General features: G+C 38.6%; 1 protein-coding gene across 3 annotated transcripts in view; it reads left to right on the forward strand.

The window, feature by feature from the left end:
• The window catches only part of NUP153 (nucleoporin 153), an 80,093-nt gene that overhangs the window by 39,615 nt on the left and 18,908 nt on the right, over positions 1-21,570 (forward strand). For all 3 annotated transcript variants that reach the window (XM_032247648.1, XM_032247649.1, XM_032247650.1), the window contains 5 exons: positions 11,776-11,913; positions 12,817-12,915; positions 14,236-14,323; positions 16,575-16,700; positions 19,289-19,906. In XM_032247648.1, coding sequence (XP_032103539.1) covers positions 11,776-11,913; positions 12,817-12,915; positions 14,236-14,323; positions 16,575-16,700; positions 19,289-19,906 — 1,069 coding nt within the window. The remainder of the gene's footprint in view (positions 1-11,775; positions 11,914-12,816; positions 12,916-14,235; positions 14,324-16,574; positions 16,701-19,288; positions 19,907-21,570) is intronic.

Raw genomic sequence — 21,570 nt, forward strand, 5'->3', positions numbered from 1 at the left:
AACTTGCATAAATAAATTCATAAGTAGGATTAATACTGTTTGTATTCCTTTTTTGAGATAACAGTATCGCTCTGTCACTGAGGCTGGAGTGCAGTGGCACAATCTCAGCTTACTGCAACCTTTGCCTCCTGGGTTCAAAGCGATTCTTATGCCTCAGCCACTCAAGTGGCTGGGACTATAGAGGTGTGCCACCACGGCTGGTTAATTTTTGTATTTTTAGTAGAGATGGGATTTCACCACTTTGGCCAGGCTAGGTTGACCTCCTGATGTCAAGTGATCCATCTGCCTCGGCCTTGTGAAATGCTGGGAATACAGGCTTGAGCCACTGTGCCCTGCCTGTATTCTTCTTACTTGCCTTTTTCTTTTCTTTTTTTGGTGTTGTATTGTGAAAGGTGACTGTAAATTTTTATCACTGCTTACATATTTATTGAGTTTGAAGATTTACCATAATCCATTCTGCCATCAGGATACATTTTGGTAGATTTTAATACGCATTAAAGTGAATATGCACTTTTCTGTCCGCACACTTGCAATATTTTCTCTCTAGAGTATTTACCTAGGAATGGAATTGTTGAATTGTAGGGGATGATCCACACCTATCACTGTATTAGATGTTGCTATGCTTTCCCTTCAAGATAGTTTTGCAGTTTAACGTTTCCAGCACCTGACAATAGGTAGATCTTTTTCTTTACCAGTATTTGATTTTGTTAGTTTTGAGTTTTTTTTTTTTTTTTGAGATGGAGTCTTGCTCTGTTGCCAGGCTGAGTGCAATGGTGTGATGTTGGCTCACTGCAATCATGCCTCCTGGATTCATGCAATTCCCCTGCCTCAACCTCCCGAGTAGCTGGGACTACAGGTGCTCACCACCATGCCTGGCTAGTTTTTTGTATTTTAGTAGAGATGAGGTTTCACCAGGTTGGCCAGGATGGTCTCCATCTCCTGACCTCATGATCTGCCCTCCTTGGCCTCCCAAAGTGCTGGAAATATAGGTGTGAGCCACCACGCCTGGCCTGCTTTTTGAATTTTGCCAGTATTATGGACGTGAGGTGGTACGCTGTTGGAGTTTTACTTTGTATTTCCTTGTTCACTAGGTTGATGGGGGCGTCTTTTTGTGTATTTTTGGACATTTGAGTTTTCTCTTGATCCATTTTTTCCTATGGGGTTATATATATATATATATATATATATATATATATATATATATATGTGTGTGTGTGTGTGTGTGTGTGTGTGTGTATATTATGCATATTAAGAAATATGTATGTATATGTATATGTAATTTATTAGAAAGAGTTCTTTATATATTCTGACATAAATGTTTGGAAAAGATAGGGACAGACATAAGATTGGTTAAATTAACCTTTTGTCTATAGATTCCTCTTTTTTCTGACTACTTTGAGTTGAACACAAATCTCATTTTAGTTTTATTTTAAATGCATTTCAGCCTAGCTTAAGCATAGTTTTGCTACGTAGTCCTTGTGTTTGTCATTTGTTTCCAATAAAAATTTCACCAGTGACTCCCTCATTGACCTATGAGTTTTAAGAGTATATTTTTTGCTTTTTAAACATGCTTTTTCTATTTATGTTGACAGAAACAAAATCATGTTTTGGTTGAAGTTGTTGGATGTCTTAGTTTTCTTCATGTCTGCTGGGATTTTGCTCTGCAGGATTGGCATGGGATGTCTTGCTTTCTTTTTATCTCTGCTTTTCTTTTCCTAGTTAGCAGGCATGTATAGCTCACCAGAATCATGATTTCCTTGGCAGTTTTCACTTTCTGCCATATAAATAGACCTGTCATGAGATTTGGGGTTATGTTGGTAGACGTGGCTCAATTACTGGTCTGAAGGCTTTGTCTTTCTCTTAGGCTCTGTTTCTCATCTACTGTAGTATTGTGAAGGGCGGGAATGTACTTTAATGTATACTATTATCTGGAAAGGAAATATTTTGAATGCCATTGATCATATAAACAGTATATAAATTTTGTAGGTTTTGTAGCAAACTAATTTTCTTTTATCATTAAAGCTCTTTATTAATTATATATAAGAAATGGGTTGTCGGCCCTACATGGTGGTGGCTCACACTTGTAATCCCAGCACTTTGGGAGATCAAGGCAGGTAGATCATGAGGTCAGGAGATCGAGACCATCCCAGCCAACATGGTGAAACCCTTCTCTACTAAAAATACAAAAATTAGCCAAGTGTGGTGGCATGCACCTGTAATCCCAGCTAACTCAGAAGGCTGAGGCAGGAGAATGGCTTGAACCTGGGAGGAGGAGGTTGCAGTGAGCTGAGATTGTGCCACTGCACTCCACCCTGGTGACAGCACGAGACTCTGTCTCAAAGAAAAAAAAAATGAAAGAAATGGATTGTCTTACCTTGTGGAAATAAGGAATTTATTAGGTTGGCACAAAAGTAATTGCAGTTTTGGACCATGAATTTTAAGTCGTTATAACTAGGCTCAAACACATCTTTATTAGTCAAAACAGGAACCATTACAATCAACACATTTTTGCCAACAAGAAATAAATTTGCTTATTCCTGTAGTGCAAAAATCTGTGCTTTGGGATTTGATGAGCTCTTGGAAAGCATTTTCTGCATTCTGCTGCAAAAAGTTTTCAAGATACTTGAAGAAGTGGTAGTCAGTTGGCGAGAGATGAGGTGAATATGGCAGATTGACGAAGCAAAACTTTGTAGCCCAGTTCCTTCAACTTCTGAAGTGTTGCTTGCACGATGTGTGGTCGGGCCTGTGGAGAAGAATTGGTCCCTTTCTGTTGACCAGTGCCAGCTGCAGGCACTTCAGTTTTTGGTGCATCTCATTGATTTGCGGAGAAGACTTCTCAGAGGTAGTGGTTTTGCCAAGATTCTGAAAGCTGTAGTGGATTAGACCAGCAGCAGACCACCAGAAAGTGATCATGGCCTTTTTCCTGGTGCAAGTTTGGTTTGGGCGGCGCTTTGAAGCTGTTTCTCAGTTCAACCACTGAGCTGGTTGTCACTGGTTATCATGTAAAATCCACTTTTTATTCCATGTCACAATCCGAGAAATGGTTAGTTGTTGTTGCATAGAATAAGGGAAGACGACACTTCAAAACAACAATTTTTTTTTAATTTTCATTCAGCTCACGAGATACCCACTTGTTGAGCTTTTTTACCTTTCCAATTTCCTTCAAATGCTGAATGATCATAGAATGGCTAATGTTGAGTTCTTTGGCAACTTCTTGTGTAGTTTAAGTCAGAGGATCAGCTTTGATGATTGCTCTTAACTGACTGTTGTCAATTTGCAGTGGCTGGCCATTATTACACTCCTCTTCTTCAAGGCTCTTGTCTCCTTTGCAAAACTTTTTTTCTTTTGTTTTTCGCTTCTTTGGGTGTTTTGTTTTGAGACAGAGTCTTGCTTTGTCACCCAGGCTGGAGTGCAGTAGCATGATATCATTCGCTGCAACCTCCACCTCCTGCCTTCAGGCTTTTTTCCTGCCTCAGCCTCGTGAGTAACTGTGATTACAGGCATGTGCCATAGGCCTGGCTAATTTTTTGTGTTTTTAGTGGAGACAGGGTTTCATCATGTTGGCCAGGCTGGTCTCGAACTCCTGACCTCAAGTGATCCTCTTGCCTCAGCCTCTCAAAGTGCTCGTATTACAGGGGTGAGCCACCATGCCCAGCCTCCTTTGCAAAACTTCTTGAACCACCACTGCACAGTACATTTGTTGGCAGTTCCTGGGCCAAATGCCTTGCTGATGTTGGCAAGTTTTCTTGGCTGCTTTACAACTCGTTTTGAACTTGAATAAGAAAATTGCTCGAATTTGCTTTTTGTCTAACATCATTTCCACAGTCTAAAATAAATATAAAATAAACAGCAAGTAATAAGTCATCAGCCAAAAAACATAAGGAAACGTGTATTAAAGTGATGTATATTATAACCACATTTATTTAAGAATGTATTCCAGTTATCAAATGGCAAATTTCCATAATGCAAAACTGCAACTACATGTGCAGCAACCTGACAGTATCTGATTCATATAGCATGAGCTTATTTATTTATTTTTTTTGACAAGTTTTTACATTTCCTGGTAAAATCTGTGGTCTGTTTTGTAAAGTTTATCTCTGTATGAGGAAAGTATAGCTTGACTTTGTTTGCCAGATGATGCATTGTATAGATTTTGCTCATTTCTCTTACCCAACAAAAGGGCTTACTGCGTGATGAACACAGAAGCCAATTCTATGGCACCAGGTTTTGTTTTGTTTTGTTTTGTTTTTTTGAGACAGGGTCTAACTGTGTCACCCAGGATGGAGTGTGTGATCTTGGCTCACGGCAACCTCCACCTCCTGGGCTCAAGTGATTCTCTTGTCTCAGCCTCCCAAGTAGCTGGGATTATAGGCACACACCACCATGGCCAGCTATTTTTTTTTTTTTTTTTTAAGTAGAGGCAGGCTTTTGTGGCCAGGCTAGTCTCGAACTCCTGGCCTCAAGTGATCCCCACCCACCTTGCCTCCCAAAGTGCTAGGATTACAGGTGTGAGCCACTGTGCCCAGCCTGAAGATAATTTTTAGTATGTAGGACAGTAAGAGCAAAAGTTAATTAATAAAACAAACTGTTCAGTGCAGCAAAGTCACCCCAAACATGTATCTGCAAGACAGCTAAAATTGATAACCTGAGCTTCAGTTTAAGATCTCGGAACTTTATCTTTAAAAACTGAAGGTGAAGGTGAATCCATGCTCCAAAGAGTTAAATCAATGGCTAAGAAATATTCTTGAACTTACAAGATGGCAGATAAGAAAAGAAACAGCTTGCTAAAACTCTCTCCATTTGTGAGATAAAGGTAGCTGAAATTGGCTAGAACTAATACGACCAACTAGAGTCTGCAGAATGAGCTTGCTGACATCACAGCCCAAATTTCGACCTGTTTCATTCTAACTTCCCCAGAATTTGCACGTGACCCATAAAGATACAACTGTGCATACCCAGGGACTTATGACACCTCCTCTTTCCTTCCACCTGCTAATTCTAGAATCTACCCCTTAAACCTTTCCTAATAAACATACTGCCATAAGGCCAATTTTGGGGAAGACAGGTTTGAGCTGGACTCTTGTCTCTATGTTGGTTGACTCTCAATAAAGCATTTCTTTCTTCAGAAACCTGGTGCCAGCCCAGTTGGGAGGATCAGTTGAGCCCAGAAGCTTGAGATCAGCCTGGGCAACATGGCAAAACCCCACGTGTATCAAAAAATACAAAAATTAACCAGATGTGGTGATAAGCACCTGTGGTCCCAGCTGCCAGTGAGGCTGAAGTGGGAGGATCACCCTAGGAGACTTTGTCTTTTTTCAAAAAAACAAAAACAAAAAAAACCCTCCCCTTCACCCATGTCTGTATCACCTCCTCCCTTTTTTAGGCCCCCATCTTCATTCTGGCCAACTGCCAATTTTGTGTCACAGGATTCTTCACCCAGTCTTTCCCATCACTGGCTCTGTTCCACCCTGAAGGTATAATGTACACATTTCTGAAGAAAGAGGTAGTAATGCGATGTCTGCCCCAAACTTTCTGTCCACCTTGTGTTTTATTTTATTTTATTTTGAGACAGAGTTTCCCTCTTGTTGGCCAGGATGGAGTGCAATGGTATAATCTCGGCTCACTGCAACCTCCACCTCTCAGTTCAAGTGATTCTCCTGCCTCATCCTCTTGAGTAGCTGGGATTACGGGTGCACACCACCACACCCGGCTAATTTTTTCTTTCTTTTTTTTTTTTTAATTAGAGATAGAGTTTCACCCTGTTGACCAGGCTGGTCTCAAACTCCTGACCTCAAGAGATCCACCCGTTAGGCCTCCCAAACGGCTGGGATGAAGGGCATGAGCAACCGAGACCAGCCCCACCGTGTGTTTTGTATCTATATAGAATAGTTTTAGATATCCACTTCTATAGTTATTTTAAATGCAGTGCTGCTTTTTTGTTTCAGATGTCAGATATGTTCAGACCATGGATCGTTTCTTTGTTATAATTAGTGGGAATTTTTGGTAAAAGATTAAAAAAAGACTGGTTACAGTGGCTCACACCTGTAATCCTAGCACTTTGGGGAGGCTGAGGTCAGTGCATCACCTGAGGTCAGGAGTTCGAGACCAGCCTGGCTGCCCCATGTCTACTAAAAATACAAAAATTAGCTGGGTGTGATGGTGGTATGCGTGTAATCCTAATTACTCAGGAAGCTGAGGCACAAGAATCACTTGAACCTGGGAGGGGCAGGTTGCAGTGAGTCGAGATCGCACCACTGCACTGCCGCCTGGGCGACAGACTGAGATTTCATCTCCAAAAAAAAAAAGATTAAAGATTATTTTTGTTAGGAGGATGGGGAGTGTATTTTCATGGGCCTTTGGAAGAGTCAAGTGGAAGAGGTTTAATGAGGTGTAAACAGATTAGGCTAATTTCAGATAGTGTTTCTGTTTACCAGAATGGATATATTCTGATCCACTAAATTCAGGTTAGTAGAACTCTATACGTAAAATTATCCATTTGGCAGTATGCTTTACCTTTTACTTTATCTTAGATTCTACAATGTGCAAGGATTGTAGTCATTAAATATATTGACCTTTTGCTTTTACTGTGCTACCAGTCATGAGGTTTTGTTGTTGTTGTTGTTGTTAAAAAGCTCATTGATACAAAACACGTGGCAGTATATAAGAAAACTTGAGTCTGGAGAGACTTAATTGCTTGCTCTTGTCATGTACAATCCGGCCACTTACTAGCTGAGTGGCCTTGGTCAAATTAACCTCTTTGTACCTCCTCAGTTATTATCTATAAAATGGTTATAATAATAAATACTGAGTTCATGTCTGTCACTAAATGGCTGGCTGTATGGTATTATGCCATATATCTCCCTGCCTCAGTTTCTTCATGTATAACATAAGCATCTACCTCATGAGATAACCCATGTAAGGATATTAGTGAACTGTGAAATGTTTGTTCTACTTGAGATGTCTCTAAGCATCAAGTTAGCAGAATTCTTGGCTTTTTTTTCTTAGATTCGTGGGATCCACTTATGATCTACTAAGTCAAAATTTGGGGGAGTAGGAATCAAATGATAGAATTGGTTCAAGGTTAGTAATGTAAGGATTCATTGTGGACATGTGTGTGGCTTGAGGAGTTGGCTTGAGAGGGTAGATTATATAGTTGATGTTGTTAGGGTTCTAGGCTAGAGGTTGGACAGAGAAGAGAAGCTTCCCAACAAAACAAGCCAGATGCATCTTTTGTTTGCTCCTCCCCTCCCAGTTGATTATGACAAATTTCAGAGATAAAATGTTGAAAGAACTGTGCAGTGGATACACATAGTAGCAGTTAGATTCCAACATTTTATGTTATATTTGCTTTATCAAAAAAAAAAAAAATTCTACATGTCCATCCTTTTTTTTTTTTTTTTTTTTTGGGGTGCATTTTAAAGATAGTTGAAGACATTAATACACTTTGCTCCCAAATACTTCAGCATACATAGAATGAAGTAGAGTTACATATTTGTTTTTTTTTTTTTTTTTTTTTGTAATTTATGAGATCTGATGTTATTTTTTATAATACAGCAAAATTTACATATAGTGAAATGTTAACTTCTTAGGGGTGCCATTTAATGCATTTGACAAATGCTTATACCTATGTAATCCAACCCCCTATCGATAGATTGAATATCTTCTCTGTCTCCCTAGAAATTTTACTTGTCTTCCTTCTCAGTCAGGCGCCATCACCTCCCTCCCCAGAAGCAATCACTGTTCTCATTTTTCCACCATATTTTGGCTTTGCTTGTTCTGCAACTTCATATAGTTACTTACTACATTTTTTTGTCCCTGGCTGTTGTGAGTAAAGCTGCTATGAACATTCTTATTCAAGTCTTTTTGTAAATATATTTATTTCTCTGGGTTAAATACCTGGAAGAAGAGATGCCAGGTTATATGTTTAACTTTTTAAGGAGTGTCATACTGTTTTCCAAAGTGTTTGTGCTATTTTATATCCCTCCCAACAATGTGTGAGCATTTTATTTAGTTTATGTCCTTACCAATAGTTGATAGTCATCTTTTAAATTTTAGTCATTCTGGTTTGTTTGTGGTGGTATATCATTGTAATTTTCATTTGCATTTCCTTGATGACTAATAATATTCTGTTCTTTTTTATGTGCTTATGGGCCATTCGTGTACTTTTTTTGTGAGGCATCGGTTCAGTTCTTCTCCTCTCCCCTCCCCCCCCCCCCCGCCAAGATGGAGTCTTCCTTTTTCGCCCAGGCTGGAGTGCAGTGGTATGATCCCTGCAACTTTCGCCTCCCAAGTTCAAGTGATTCTCCTATCTTAGTTTCCCAAGTAGCTGGGATTACAGGCACACACCGCCATGCCAGCTAATTTGTTGTATTTTAGTAGAGACAAGATTTCACTGTGATGCCAGGCTGGTCTCAAACTCTTGAGCTCAGGCAGTCCACCTGCCTTGGCCTCCTAAAGTGCTAGGATTACAGGTGTGAGCCACCACGCTTGGCCCTCCTGTTCAGTTCTTTTGCCCTTGTAAGAATTGGGTTGTCTTCTTTTATTTCTTTTGAGACATTTTCTCTCTTTCTTGTTGCCCAGGCTGCAGTGCAGTGGTGCCGTCTTGGCTCATCACAACCTCCACCTCCCAGGTTCAAATGATTTTCCTGCCTCAGTCTCCTAAGTAGCTGGGATTACAGGTGTGCCCCAACATGCCCAGCTAATTTTTTGTGTGTATTTTTAGTAGAGACGGGCTTCACCATGTTGGCCAGGCTGGTTTCAATCTCCTTACCTCAGGTGATCTACCTGCCTTGACCTCCCAAAGTTCTGGAATTACAGGCATGAGCCACTGCGCCTGGCTGGTTGTCTTCTTATTGAGTTGTAGGAGGTCTTTATAAATTCTAGTCCTGGGTACTTTGTCAGATACATGTCTTAACATTTATTTTCCCACCAGTCTGGCTTGCCTATTTATTTTCTTAACGATGCCTTTGATTGGCAGATGTTCTAAATTATATGAAGTCTGGATTTTTTTTTTCTAATATTTTTATTCTTCGTGTCCTAAGAAAATTGTGCCTATCCCCAGGCTGCAAAGATAGTTTCCTGTGCTTGCTTCTAGAAGCTTTGTAATTTTGCTTTTATAGTTTTTCTTTCTAATTTCTTTTGATTTTTATATTTGACCCATGGATTATTTAGAGATGTGTTGAATTTTCAAATATTTTGGGGGAGGATATTGATTTCTCAGTTAATTTCATTATAATTAGAAAAAGATTCAGATTATGACTTCAGTGTTTTGAAATATATTGAGACTTGTTTTGTAGTTCAGTATATGCTCTACTTAATTCTTGAAGAAAATATGTTCTGTAGTTGGGTATAGTGATCTATAGAAGTAAGTAAGGTGATTGATAGTATTAGATCTTTCTTTTCTTTTCTTTTCTTTTCTTTTCTTTTCTTTTCTTTTCTTTTCTTTTCTTTTCTTTTCTTTCTTTCTTTTTTCTTTCTTTCTCTTTCTTCCCTCCCTCCCTCCCTCCCTCCCTCCCTCCTTCCTTCCTTCCTTCCTTCCTTCCTTCCTTTCCTTTCTTTCTTTCCTTTCTTTCTTTCTTTCTTTCCTTTCTTTCTTTCTTTCCTTTCTTTCTTTCCTTTTTTTCTTTCTGATGAGATGAGATGAGATGAGATGTCATTCTGTCACCCAGGCTGGAGTGCAGTGGTATGGTTACCTGAGCCTCCCAAGTAGCTAGGACCACAGGCACGTGCCACCATACCTGTCCAATTTTTAATATTATTTGTAGAGACAAGGTCTCACCATGTTGCCCAAGCAGGTCTTGAATTCCTGCACTCAAGCGATCCCATCTCGGCCTCTCAAAGTGCTGAGATTATAGGCACGTGCTACCACACCCAACCTCAATTTTTGTTTCATGTATTCTGAGACCCTCAAGACAGCATATACTTTACATTTGTTCTATGGCTCCATAGTGATTGGTCCTTTTTAAAAAACCTTTGGAAATATTTTTGGTCTTGAAATCTATTTTGGAATTAATATAGCCGTTCTTCTTACTAGAATAAGGCTTCTTATGCTTAGTTTCAGGGTGTATCTTTTTCCATCCATATACTTTTAGCCTGTGCATATTTATATTTAAAGTAGATCTCAGGTAAACAGCATATAACTGAGTTTTGCCTTTGTATCCATTTTCTGTCTTTTAATTGGAACACTAAATCCATTTATAGTTAATATAATTTTTGATATGGTTGGAATGAAGCTGCCATTGATCCATTGTTTTCTGTTGTTCCTTTTGAAAGCTGCCATTTGAGGTTAAGGGAATATTATTTAATTATTTACAGTTTATTATTAGAATTCTGTTTTTGTTGGTTTTGATTTTGTTTTTTGAGATGGGTTCTTGCTGTCACCCAGGATGAAGTGCAGTGGTATTGTCATGGCTCACTACAGCCTGGAACTCCTGGGCTCAGGCCATTGTCCCACCTCAGCCTCCCAGGTACTGGGGCTACAGGCATGCTGCTGCACTGGCTAGTTTTTTGCTTGTTTTTAGTTTTTGTAGAGTCAGAATCTTGCTGTGTTGCCCAGACTAGTCTTGCACTCTTGGCCTCAAGCTGTCCTGCCTTGGCCTCCCAAAGTCTTCGGGTTACAAGTCATTTTATTTGTTGACATTTTAACTCTCCCTCTTTTGAATTGTTTAGTGGCTCCTCTTGGGATTTCTATATCTGTCCATAACTTTTTACAGATTATGTTACGTTCATACCATTTTCTGTAAAAATAACAAGATTGCAGCTGTGTAGTTAGATTGACTACCTGTCTTCCTTGGCATTTATGCTTTACTTGTGTTACTTCTGGATAGGCTGTAAATTCACTGTGTACTTTTTGCTTTATATAGTTACATATATTTTAAAGAAATTAAGAGGAAAAAAAAGTTTTTGTTTGCTCACATACTCATTTCTTTCTGAAATTTTGAGTTTCCATTGGTAGCATTTCTTTTCAACCTAAAGAACTTGTTAAAGCAGGTTTTATGGAAATGGATTCTTAGTTTTATCTAAAAGTGTCTTTAATTTTGCTTTGGGCTTTTGGATCAACTTTATTGAGGTGGATTTATTTACATAAACTGCATCCTTTAGAAGTTTTCAAATTTTATTAGCTGGCAATGAACTTCTCTGAACTCATTCTGTCTCCCCTATGGTGGCAGCAGGTGAAGCTTTTTAATTTTATTTGGCCGCTTAGTGTCTGTTTCACAGCTGTGTAGTTTACAGGTCCACCGGAGATTTGTATATATATCTCTATGATAATGTTTAATGTATAATTAGGCACAGTCAGAAATTAACAACAACAATAATAAAGTAGAGCCATTGTAACATTATAATGTAATGAAAGTTATATGAATGTAGTCTCTTTTTCTCTCACAATATCTTATATTTAATATTTTTGGATTGTGGTTGTCCATGGGTCAGGGAAATGGTGGAAATTGAAACCATGGATAAGGTAGGACTACTATATATACCTTTATGTTTCATATTAATACGACAACTATAGTATAGAGTAAGAATTATTTTTTTCTTTCTCAATTTTACCAATTAGGAAGTTGGTACAGAAGGCAGTTAGGTTCCTAAAGTCACATGGCTGGTTGGTGGCACAGCTGGGATTAAAAATCTTGTTTAGTTTTTCTGATTGAAGAACCCACAATGTTAACACTACATGGTGTCAACTTCTTCCTGTTTACCTTCATCCTGAAAATAAGTAGAGATAAAAGAATGATGTGGAAGATTAAATATATCATACAATATGTTATGTTTTAGGAAATGGAAGTTCCAGTATTACCGAAAATCTCTCTACCGATCACCAGTTCTTCACTGCCTACCTTTAATTTCAGTTCCCCTGGGATCACAGCTTCCTCTCCATCACCCATCAGTTTGTCTCAATCATTAACAAACAAGGTACAAAACCACTGTATAAATATAGGTGACATTCGTTCTTAATTCTTTATTTTAAAAAATTCTCTACTATAAACGGTTAATTTTCACAATGGAAATTAATAACTTATAGTAAACAGAAATGGAAATGGTGTTTTGCTTTTTAAAAAAATGTACAAATATCTTAGATACATTATAATGGAGTATTCCTCAACTTTTATACAATACCATAGAGATGGAGATTCTTATAATTTTGTTTCCAAATAATGTTTCCAGTAAGATACATTTTGGGTAGGAGTGTACTCATGTTTCATGTTTTTACTTCTCGGGTAGACTTAACATCTTTTAATCTACTGAATTTTTTTTTCTTTTTTTCTTCTTTTTTTTGAGATGGTGTCTCACTGTGTTGCTGAGGCTAGAGAGCAGTGGTGTAATCACAGCTCACTGCGACTTCCATCTCCTGGGCTCAAGTGATCTTCCCACCTCAGCCTCCTGAGTAGCTGGGACTGCAAGTGTGCACCACCATACCCAGCTAATTAAAAAAAATATATTTTTATAGGTGAGGTCTTGCTGTGTTACCCAGGCTGGTCTTGAAATCTTGGGCTCAAGTAATTCCCCCGTCATGCCCAAAGTGCTGGGATTACAGGTGTGAGCCACTATGCCTGGCCTGCTCCTGAAATGTTAACGCTTGCTTTCCTTTCACTTTTTCTGAACATATTCTTATAGATGTCACTTTACTTCTTTATCCAAATACCCACCTCTGAGGTCGTGTGTGCTCCTAACAGGAAGTCAGATTTTATAGCACTTACGGTTCAGTGATTTTTAATTTAAAAGGAAAAAAATACTTAGTGTCTTCGGAATAATCAGTTTGCTTAACGTCTTTTATTGTCAGTTTATATTTCTAAGCAACTCTTTTTGGGAAACCAGGTACAGATGACCTCTCCGAGCAGCACTGGCAGTCCCATGTTTAGATTTTCATCTCCAATCGTAAAATCTACTGAGGCAGATGTACTACCTCCATCATCTGTAAGTAACAAGCAAGGAATAGTATATTATTGATTTCAAAGCCATGTTATACTTTTATCAAATCTAAGATGCCATTGGTTGTGAGAAACACTATTATTTTTCTTCCAACTTGAAAAATACTCCGTGGATAAAACTTTTGAACAATCATATTCTTCACTCCATATGTATACATGTATGCATATTCATTTTCTTCTGTACCATTTCAAAGTTAAAATGCAAACATCTTTATTTTCTTAATGATTCTCCATATATCCCATAAGAAAAAAGGACATTCCTTTGCATCATCACAATACAGCTATCATACCCAAGAAATTTAACATGATATGATATCGACATGGTCTGTATTGAGATTTCCCCATTATCCTCAGACTGTCCTTTAATTGCTGTTTTATTTCCTAGAGCCCATTAAAGACTAGGACCTAATCAACTAAATTATGTTGCATTCAAACATATCTCATGATTTACCTTTGATCTAGAAAAGTTCTGGGCATTTTTTTCCTTCATGATTGAGAAGTAAATGTTTTAGGTAAGAATAATACATAGCCTAATATTCAGATTGCCCCAGATTTGGGATGTTTATTATTTTAATATGTCACTTTCTGTTTTTACTGTGTTCTTGTTTTCTGACACAAGTAGATGTTACAGATCAAATGTAATGTCCTTGCCACGTGCTGAAATCCATCAGTTGTCCCAGAAGTCGCATACTTTTTATTAGAAAATGGCATTTGAGGCTGGGCACAGTGGCTTATACCTGTAATCCCAGCACTTTGGGAGGCCAAGGCGGGCGGATCACTTGAGGTCCTGATTTTGAGACCAACCTGACCAACATGAGGAAATTCTGTCTCTACTTAAAATATATATATATGTATAACAAAATTAGCCCGGCATGGTGGTGCACACCTCTAATCCCAGCTACTAAGCAGGCTGAGGCAGGAGAATTGCTTGAATCCAGGATGTGGAGGTTGCAGTGAGCTGAGATTGTGCCATTGCACTCCAGCCTGGGCAATAAAGTAAAACTCTGCCTCAAAAAAAGGAAGGAAAAGAAAACGGCATTCAGAAACCTGGAACTGGGCATGAGGAACACACCATTATTTTTTTAATATACTATTTTGATAGAAAAAATGCCTGAGAAATTTAAAATGCCGCCTGTTAAACTGTGACATTGCCATTCAGTGTAAGAATCTCACTTTTAGAGATTGTGAAATATGATAAATATGTCTTAAAATAGATGAAAGTATCTTTTTTGACTTGAGATAAAAATAAGCTCTGTATTTGATACTTACTGAAAACTAAGTATAAGGATGTTCTTTCTCTTTACAGATTGGATTTACATTTAGTGTGCCTGTTGCAAAAACAACAGAACTTCCTGGTTCTAGTAGTACCCTAGAACCAATGTTAAGTAGTTCAGGTAAGTAAAAATTTCTTACATTTTTACATAAAACAGTTGCATACAGTAGATTAGTATTCCAATTCTTTGACCTTTGGTAATTCTTATACATGCCTTCATTTGGATGAAATAAGCTCTGAAAAGCAAGCAGCCTTTCAACAGTGCTTTTTATTAATGATCTTTACAGATTCTTCGCTCCCTAAATGGAAGTGTCAGTTTGGTTTTGAGAGAGATAGGCACAGTAGCAAATTTATCCATTGTCTTTGTTTAGTCAAAACAAGATGACAAGTTAGTTATAAAGCAAGTCTCATTATAAGAAATTTGTGGATTGTCTACTTTTAATGTAGTAGATTTTATTTCTAGTTTTTACTGTTGAGTTCACAAACATTTTTATGTATAAAGGTTATGCAGGCCCATGCAGATTGTGATACATAATTTCTGAACTGAAGAAATCAACATCATTGAAGGAAGGAGGCCCTGGCTCATGCCTGTAAACCCGGCACTTTGGGAGGCCAACATGGGAGGATTGCTTGAGGCCAGGTGTTCAAGACCATCCTGGGCGGCATAGCAAGATTCATCCCTACCCAAAAAAAAAAAAAAAAAAAAAAAAAAAAAAAAAAAAAAGGAAAAAGAAATAACCAGGTAGTGGTGTGAACCTGGGAGGCTGAAGTGGGAGGATTGCTTTAGCCTAGGAAATTGAGGCTGCATTGAGTTGATTGCACTACCACACTACAGTTGGGTTACAGAGCAAAACCCTATCTCAAAAAAAAAGTTGGAGGGGGGGCGAGAAATGAATAATCAGAGAATTAAAACATAGAATTATTATTATTTTTATACATATATATTTTTGAGATAGAGTCTCGCTCTGTCCCCCTGGCTGGAGTGCTGTGGCGTAGTCTTGGCTCACTGTAACCTCTGCATCCCTAATTCAAGCAATTCTCCTGCCTCAGCCTCCCAAGTAACTGGGATTACAGGTGCCTGCCACCACACTGGCTAATTTTTTGTATTTTTAATAGAGATAGTGTTTTACCGTGTTGGCCAAGGCTGGTCACAAACTCCTGACCTCCGATGATTCACCCAACTAGGCCTCCCAAAGTGCTGGGATTACAGGTGTGAGCCACCGTGCCTGGGTGCATCTTGTTTCTTATCGTTTCTTTTGTTCCATCCCTCCTCTCCCCATCACACACAGAAATACACATTTCAGGTCACTTTGAAGCATTACCAAACATCTTAATTTTCATCTGTATATAGAAATCTCCCCTTAAAAATATAACAGTAAAACCATTATCACACTGAAAACAAAGATCTTATTTTAAATATAAGGATGTAAGCTTGGAAAGCATAAAAAGTCAAAGCAGTAAGTCACTCATCTTACTTCAAACAGCCATTATTACTCTTTAGATGTAAACATTCTAAATCTAGACTTTCGAACCTGCTTTTACCCATTACTGTGCTTTTGAGAGTGATTTTTGTGGGCGAGGCATGGTGATTCATGCTAGTTAGTAATGCCAGTGCTTTGGGAGGCTGAGGTGGAAGGATCTCTTCAGGCCAGGAGATTGAGAACAGCCTGGCCAGCCATAGAGAGACCCCATGTCTACAAAAAAATAAAACATGTTAGCTAGATGTGGTGGCATGCACATGTGTTCGTAGCTTAGTGGTGCTACTTGGGAGGCTAAGGTGGGAGGCTGCATTGAGCTATAATTGCACCATTACACTCCAGCCTTGATGACAACAAGACACTCACTCTGTTTTGAAAAAAGGATGATTTTTGTGGCTGCATAAGTATTTCATCATGTCACTGTTATATAATTTATGTAACCAGACCTTTATTGAATATTTTACCATATGGGTTTTCCATGTTATAACTGAAGGATATTTTCGATTATATTAGTAGTGTGAATTTCTAAAAATGAAATAATTTCTCAGTTGAAAATTACTTTTTTTGATTAGTTTTGTAAATTGTTGTGTAATCAAATACACCCTCTCCAGTTTTTCAGTTTGATTTTTTTGATTATCAGTGAATTCATTTGATGACAGTTATAGTTTATATTTTTTGCCTTTTTATTTGGGGATGGGAGGTATACAGCATGGGTAATAGTGTTTTTATTTCCTTGTAATGGCAAATTAACCCCGTAAAGTCATTTGTTTATTGAATTGCAGTGACTTTTTACAAATTAATCTAAAAGGTAGCTTTGAAAGATTTTTAAAAATGCATTTAAGAGTTCAATGCTTTTATTTGAAATAATTTTTTTACAATTAAAAAATATTACAGCTGAAGATGTGACTGCAGTGAATAGTACAAGTTGTAAGAGGACATCACCTGAAGATTGTGAGGGTCCTTTTAGACCTGCAAAAATCCTGAAAGAAGGAAGTGTTCTAGATGTTCTAAAGAGCCCTGGTAAGATAATGGCTGCCTTTGAGAGTCAAGAATCTTAATTACAAACTCATGATCTCATTTTAATGTCGTTTGTATTATACTTTAGGCTTTTAAAAATCTATGACTAGTTTGGTAGGAGATTTACTTTTGAATAGAGATGTAATCAGCTGTAATCTTTTGCTGGACATATCTTAAAAGCCTTACTTCCTTGGAATTTAAGGACTCTACACTAAAATGAAATCTCTGAGAGGCAAATATAGGAGGAGAAAATGCATTCTCCATTAATAGAGACAGGCCAGTGAGGAATAAGAGTAAGTAAACCTGATGATACACATAGACATGTTTTTCTCTTATAAGAGCATTGAGCTGCTGCCTTCTTTCTTTTTTTTTTTTTTTTTGCCGGAATTTCGCTCCTGTGGCCCAGGCTAGAGTGCAGTGGTGCGATCTCTGCTGATGACAACCTCCGCCTCCTGGGTTTGAGCGATTATCCTGTCTCAGGCTCCTGAGTAGCTGGGATTACAGGCAAGCACCACCACACCCAGCTAATTTTTGTGTTTTTAGTAGAGACGGGATTTCTCCATGTTGGTCAGGCTGGTCTCGAACTCCCAACCTCAGGTGAGCCATCCGCCTTGGCCTCCTAAAATGCTGGGATTACAGGCGTGAACCACTGGACGTGGCTGAACTGCCTTCTTGAATTATTCCCCAGTTTGGTAAATATGGAACAAGGCCAAATGGAAAACATTTGCTGAATTGTAACATATACATAGGGAGCAGTACTCAATTGAATTGAAATAAGATTTGAAAACCAGTAGGTAATAATTTAAAAGGGGGTAAATAGTTCTCAGGTGAGAGTGAGTTTTTAGTTTGAAACCAGAGGATGGTTACAATTCCATTTGTGATGTGTAGTATAAGAGTGTAAAACTGGCCAGGTGGGGTGGCTCACACCTGTAATCCCAGCACTTTGGGAGGCTAAGGCAGGCCGATCACCTGAGGCCAGGAGTTTGAGACCAGCCTGGCCAACATGGCAAAACCCATCTCTATTAAAAATAGAAAAAATTAGCTGGGCATGCTGGCGTGCACCTATAGTCCCAGCTACTCAGGTTGCTGATACAGGAGAATTACTTGAACCCGGGAGGCGGAGGTTGCAGTGAGCCGAGATCGCACCACTGCACTCCAGCCTGGGAAATAGAGCAAGACTTTGTCAAAAAATGTAAAACTGTTTGTGAAATAGTATAATAGCTCAGAAAGAATTGAAACTTACCCAGCAGGTGTGTTTATGTGTAATAGGATAGGGTTTTTGTTTGTTTTTTCCCAAAAATAAGATTGGCTTTTACAATAGGATTTAGAAGGATTATATTTTTCTGGTCCAGCTCTCTCATTTTGCAGATTAGTTTACTACCTACAGGAATTCATTAGCTTACCAGTAGCTTAGACAGTTTCGTGCAATTATGGCAAAACTCTAGAATGCTTGTAGTAGAATTAACCAAATAGTAGGCAAGAATCAAATGTGTATAGTCTGTCTTCTGTATCTGGGATGACACTTTTTGCATTCATGATGCCATCCTCCCCTGTTACCTTTTACTTCTTAAATAGAAAATGTATGGGGAGAATCTTCATTTGAGTGAAATGAGGAAGATCTGAAAAAGTGCAAGAAACATCTTTAATGCTTTGAAATGGTTACTGTTAACATTGTGCCAATCTTAATGATTTAAACTAGTTATAAGCAATATAGTACATTGTTAAACTGGGAATAACTGACGTTTGTGGTATCGCTAGAAAGTCTGTAATAACCTTTCACATCTTCTTGTCTTTTCTTTTTCTTTGGCGGGTAAAGGCTGGAGAAACAGATCATAGATGGCGTATGTAAGACAAAAGTTAACTGGTCCCAAGTAAACAATTACAAAGTCATTCTCATAAGTAAAATACAGCTTGAGTGAATGAATTCAATGACAGCAGTTTTGGTAACACAAAGACTTGCTTAGCTGGTTTTACTGACCAACTTCACCATGTTGGCCAGGCTGGTCTTGAACTCCTGGCATCAAGCGATTGGTCTGCCTTGGCCTCCCAAAGTGCTGGGATTACAGGCTAGGGCCACTGTGCCTGGCCTAGAATCTTTATTATGAAATAACTTATGAAGGTAGCGGATACCACAGCAGTGGATTATGACTGGACAAAATTCAAAGATGATATTGAAGCTGTTTGACTTAGAGGAACACTTAAAAGAAGAAATGGATGAGGGAGGGAGAGGACTATGAGTATTTTGTGTGTGTACAAAGACAGAGTGTAGCAAAGTGTGGATGGCAATAATACATATCAGTAAATTAGTACTGGTAGAAGCATCAAACTAGAAATTCCTTGAAGGAGAAGGTGACATCCTGTAAACAAAACATGTTTTGTAGAATTTTAACTGGTTTAAGTGTAACTTACTAGGTGATCGAAAAATAAGATTACTTAAGTGAAAAACAACTCTTAAGTAGTTCATCTTGGATTGTAGGTAAGTGTGCAATGAGGTGAATGTCTTCTCAGTAATAATAATCAAATTAATGCTTTGATTTGGAAAGCTTCTCTAACATTGTTTTTGCACTCTCTCCTTTGTTCATTCATTGTAGGCTTTGCATCACCGAAGATAGATTCTCTTGCTGCTCAGCCTACCACAACAAGCCCAGTAGTTTATACAAGACCAGCAATAAGTAGCTTTTCTTCGAGTGGAACTGGCTTTGGGGAAAGTTTAAAAGCTGGGTCATCATGGCAGTGTGATACATGTCTACTCCAGAACAAAGTTACAGACAACAAATGCATAGCCTGTCAAGCAGCAAAATTGTCACCCAGAGATACTGCTAAACAGACTGGAATTGAAACACCAAATAAAAGTGGCAAAACAACTCTGTCTGCATCAGGAATAGGCTTTGGAGACAAGTTTAAACCAGTGATAGGCACTTGGGATTGTGATACCTGTTTAGTGCAAAATAAACCTGAAGTGGTAAAATGTGTAGCCTGTGAAACACCAAAACCTGGAACTGGTGTGAAGCGAGTCCTTACGTTGACAGTGGTTTCTGAAAGTGCTGAGACTATGACTGCTTCATCTTCTAGCTGCACTGTGACCACTGGTACCTTAGGATTTGGAGATAAATTCAAAAGGCCCGTTGGATCTTGGGAGTGTTCAGTATGCTGTGTTTCTAATAATGCAGAAGACAATAAGTGTGTGTCCTGTATGTCTGAGAAACCAGGTATGTTTTTGGCTTGATGGAGTAATTTTGCTTATTACTTTAGTAGAACATTTTAATTAATTCTAAGAACTGTTTTGATGTTTCAAGATGAGAATTTATCATACATATTAATTTTTCTAAACTATCTTGAGGTAAAAATGTCTTGTTTGGGGCTAGATCTTTATGTTTGCTTAGGATAGCTTATGTGTTAACTGGTCTGCTATGTATGCCGACCTCCTCTTTCTCTGCCATTTTATCAGAAATTTCTTGTTCAAAGTTGACTAATACAGATGCTGAAAGATCTTAGAATGGGGTAATATTTCCCAAACCTTTGTACAGAGTAAAATACTACTTTGTCTGTTTTTCTCCAAATAGAAATCAGGATAGCTAGTGGTCACAGGGAATGTTTCTTTAGGGGATAGACCGTAGTCATTAATGAAAAGGCTGTGGCCGTTGCAATGATAGTAAATTACCAAATCACTAATGAAAAATTCTAATCTAGGCAGCCAGAAACATGGAGTTCATTTTGAGTTCTCTCTGTTTCTCTGTTCAAAGTTGGAAGAATTACTGAAGATTCATATTGAATCTTTAATTCATCTCGAAGTGGCTCTGATGGTTTTATAATATTACATAATTTCACAGTACAGATACATGGTAACATGGGTATCCTGGGAATTACACTGTTTTCAATGCATTATTCATGCATGTGCAGTTTTATGTTTGTAATGTACAGCTCTGAGTTACTAACCTAGACACCTCGCCTGAGCCCTTTTTCGTGTTTGTAATTCCTACTGGATACTTCCTTATGAGTAAGATTTTAGAATCCTCATTTCTTTCTCTCTTTTTTGAGACTGAGTCTCACTCTGTCACCCAGGCTGGAGTGCAGTGACGCGATCTTGGCCCACTGCAACCTCTACCTCCCAGGTTCATGGAATTCTTATGCCTCTGCCTCCTGAGTAGCTGGAATTATAGGTGCTTGCCACCATGCCTGCCTAGTTTTTTGTATTTTTAGTAGAGATTGGGTTTTGCCATGTTGGCCAGGCTGGTTGTGAACTCCTGACATCAAGTGATTGGTCTGCCTTGGCCTTCCAAAGTGCAGGGATTACAGACTTGAGCCACCGTGCCCGGCCTAGAATCTTTATTATGAAATATCTTTGTCTTCCCATCTGGTACCCTCTCCTATAGAAAGAAAGCCCTTGATATATGCAGGAAAGCAAAATTAATTTTAAGTTGATGGGGAGTAATAAAGCTTTGAGTTAGGAAGTAATTAATCTGTTACACATGAACAAAGGAAGCTCATATGCATTAAAGAACTTGGATTTCATCCTTTCATTGATGAAATACAATTTTCAGAAGAGTGATACAGTCAAGTTCGTATTTTTGATGAGTCACTCTGGCTTTTTAGAGAATGGATTTGAAAACAACAAAATTTGGGCCGGGCATGGTGGCTCAAGCCTGTAATCCCAGCACTTTGGGAGGCCGAGGCGGGTGGATCACGAGGTCAAGAGATCGAGACCATACTGATCAACACGGTGAAACCCCGTCTCTACTAAAACTACAAAAAATTAGCTGGGCATGGTGGCGCGTGCCTGTAATCCCAGCTACTCAGGAGGCTGAGGCAGGAGAATTGCCTGAACCCAGGAGGTGGAGGTTGCGGTGAGCCGAGATCGCGCCATTGCACTCCG

This window comes from Sapajus apella, unplaced genomic scaffold, assembly GCF_009761245.1.
Source record: "Sapajus apella isolate SASKATOON/1434 unplaced genomic scaffold, GSC_monkey_1.0 scaffold63, whole genome shotgun sequence".
Classification (NCBI taxonomy): Eukaryota; Metazoa; Chordata; class Mammalia; order Primates; family Cebidae; genus Sapajus; species Sapajus apella.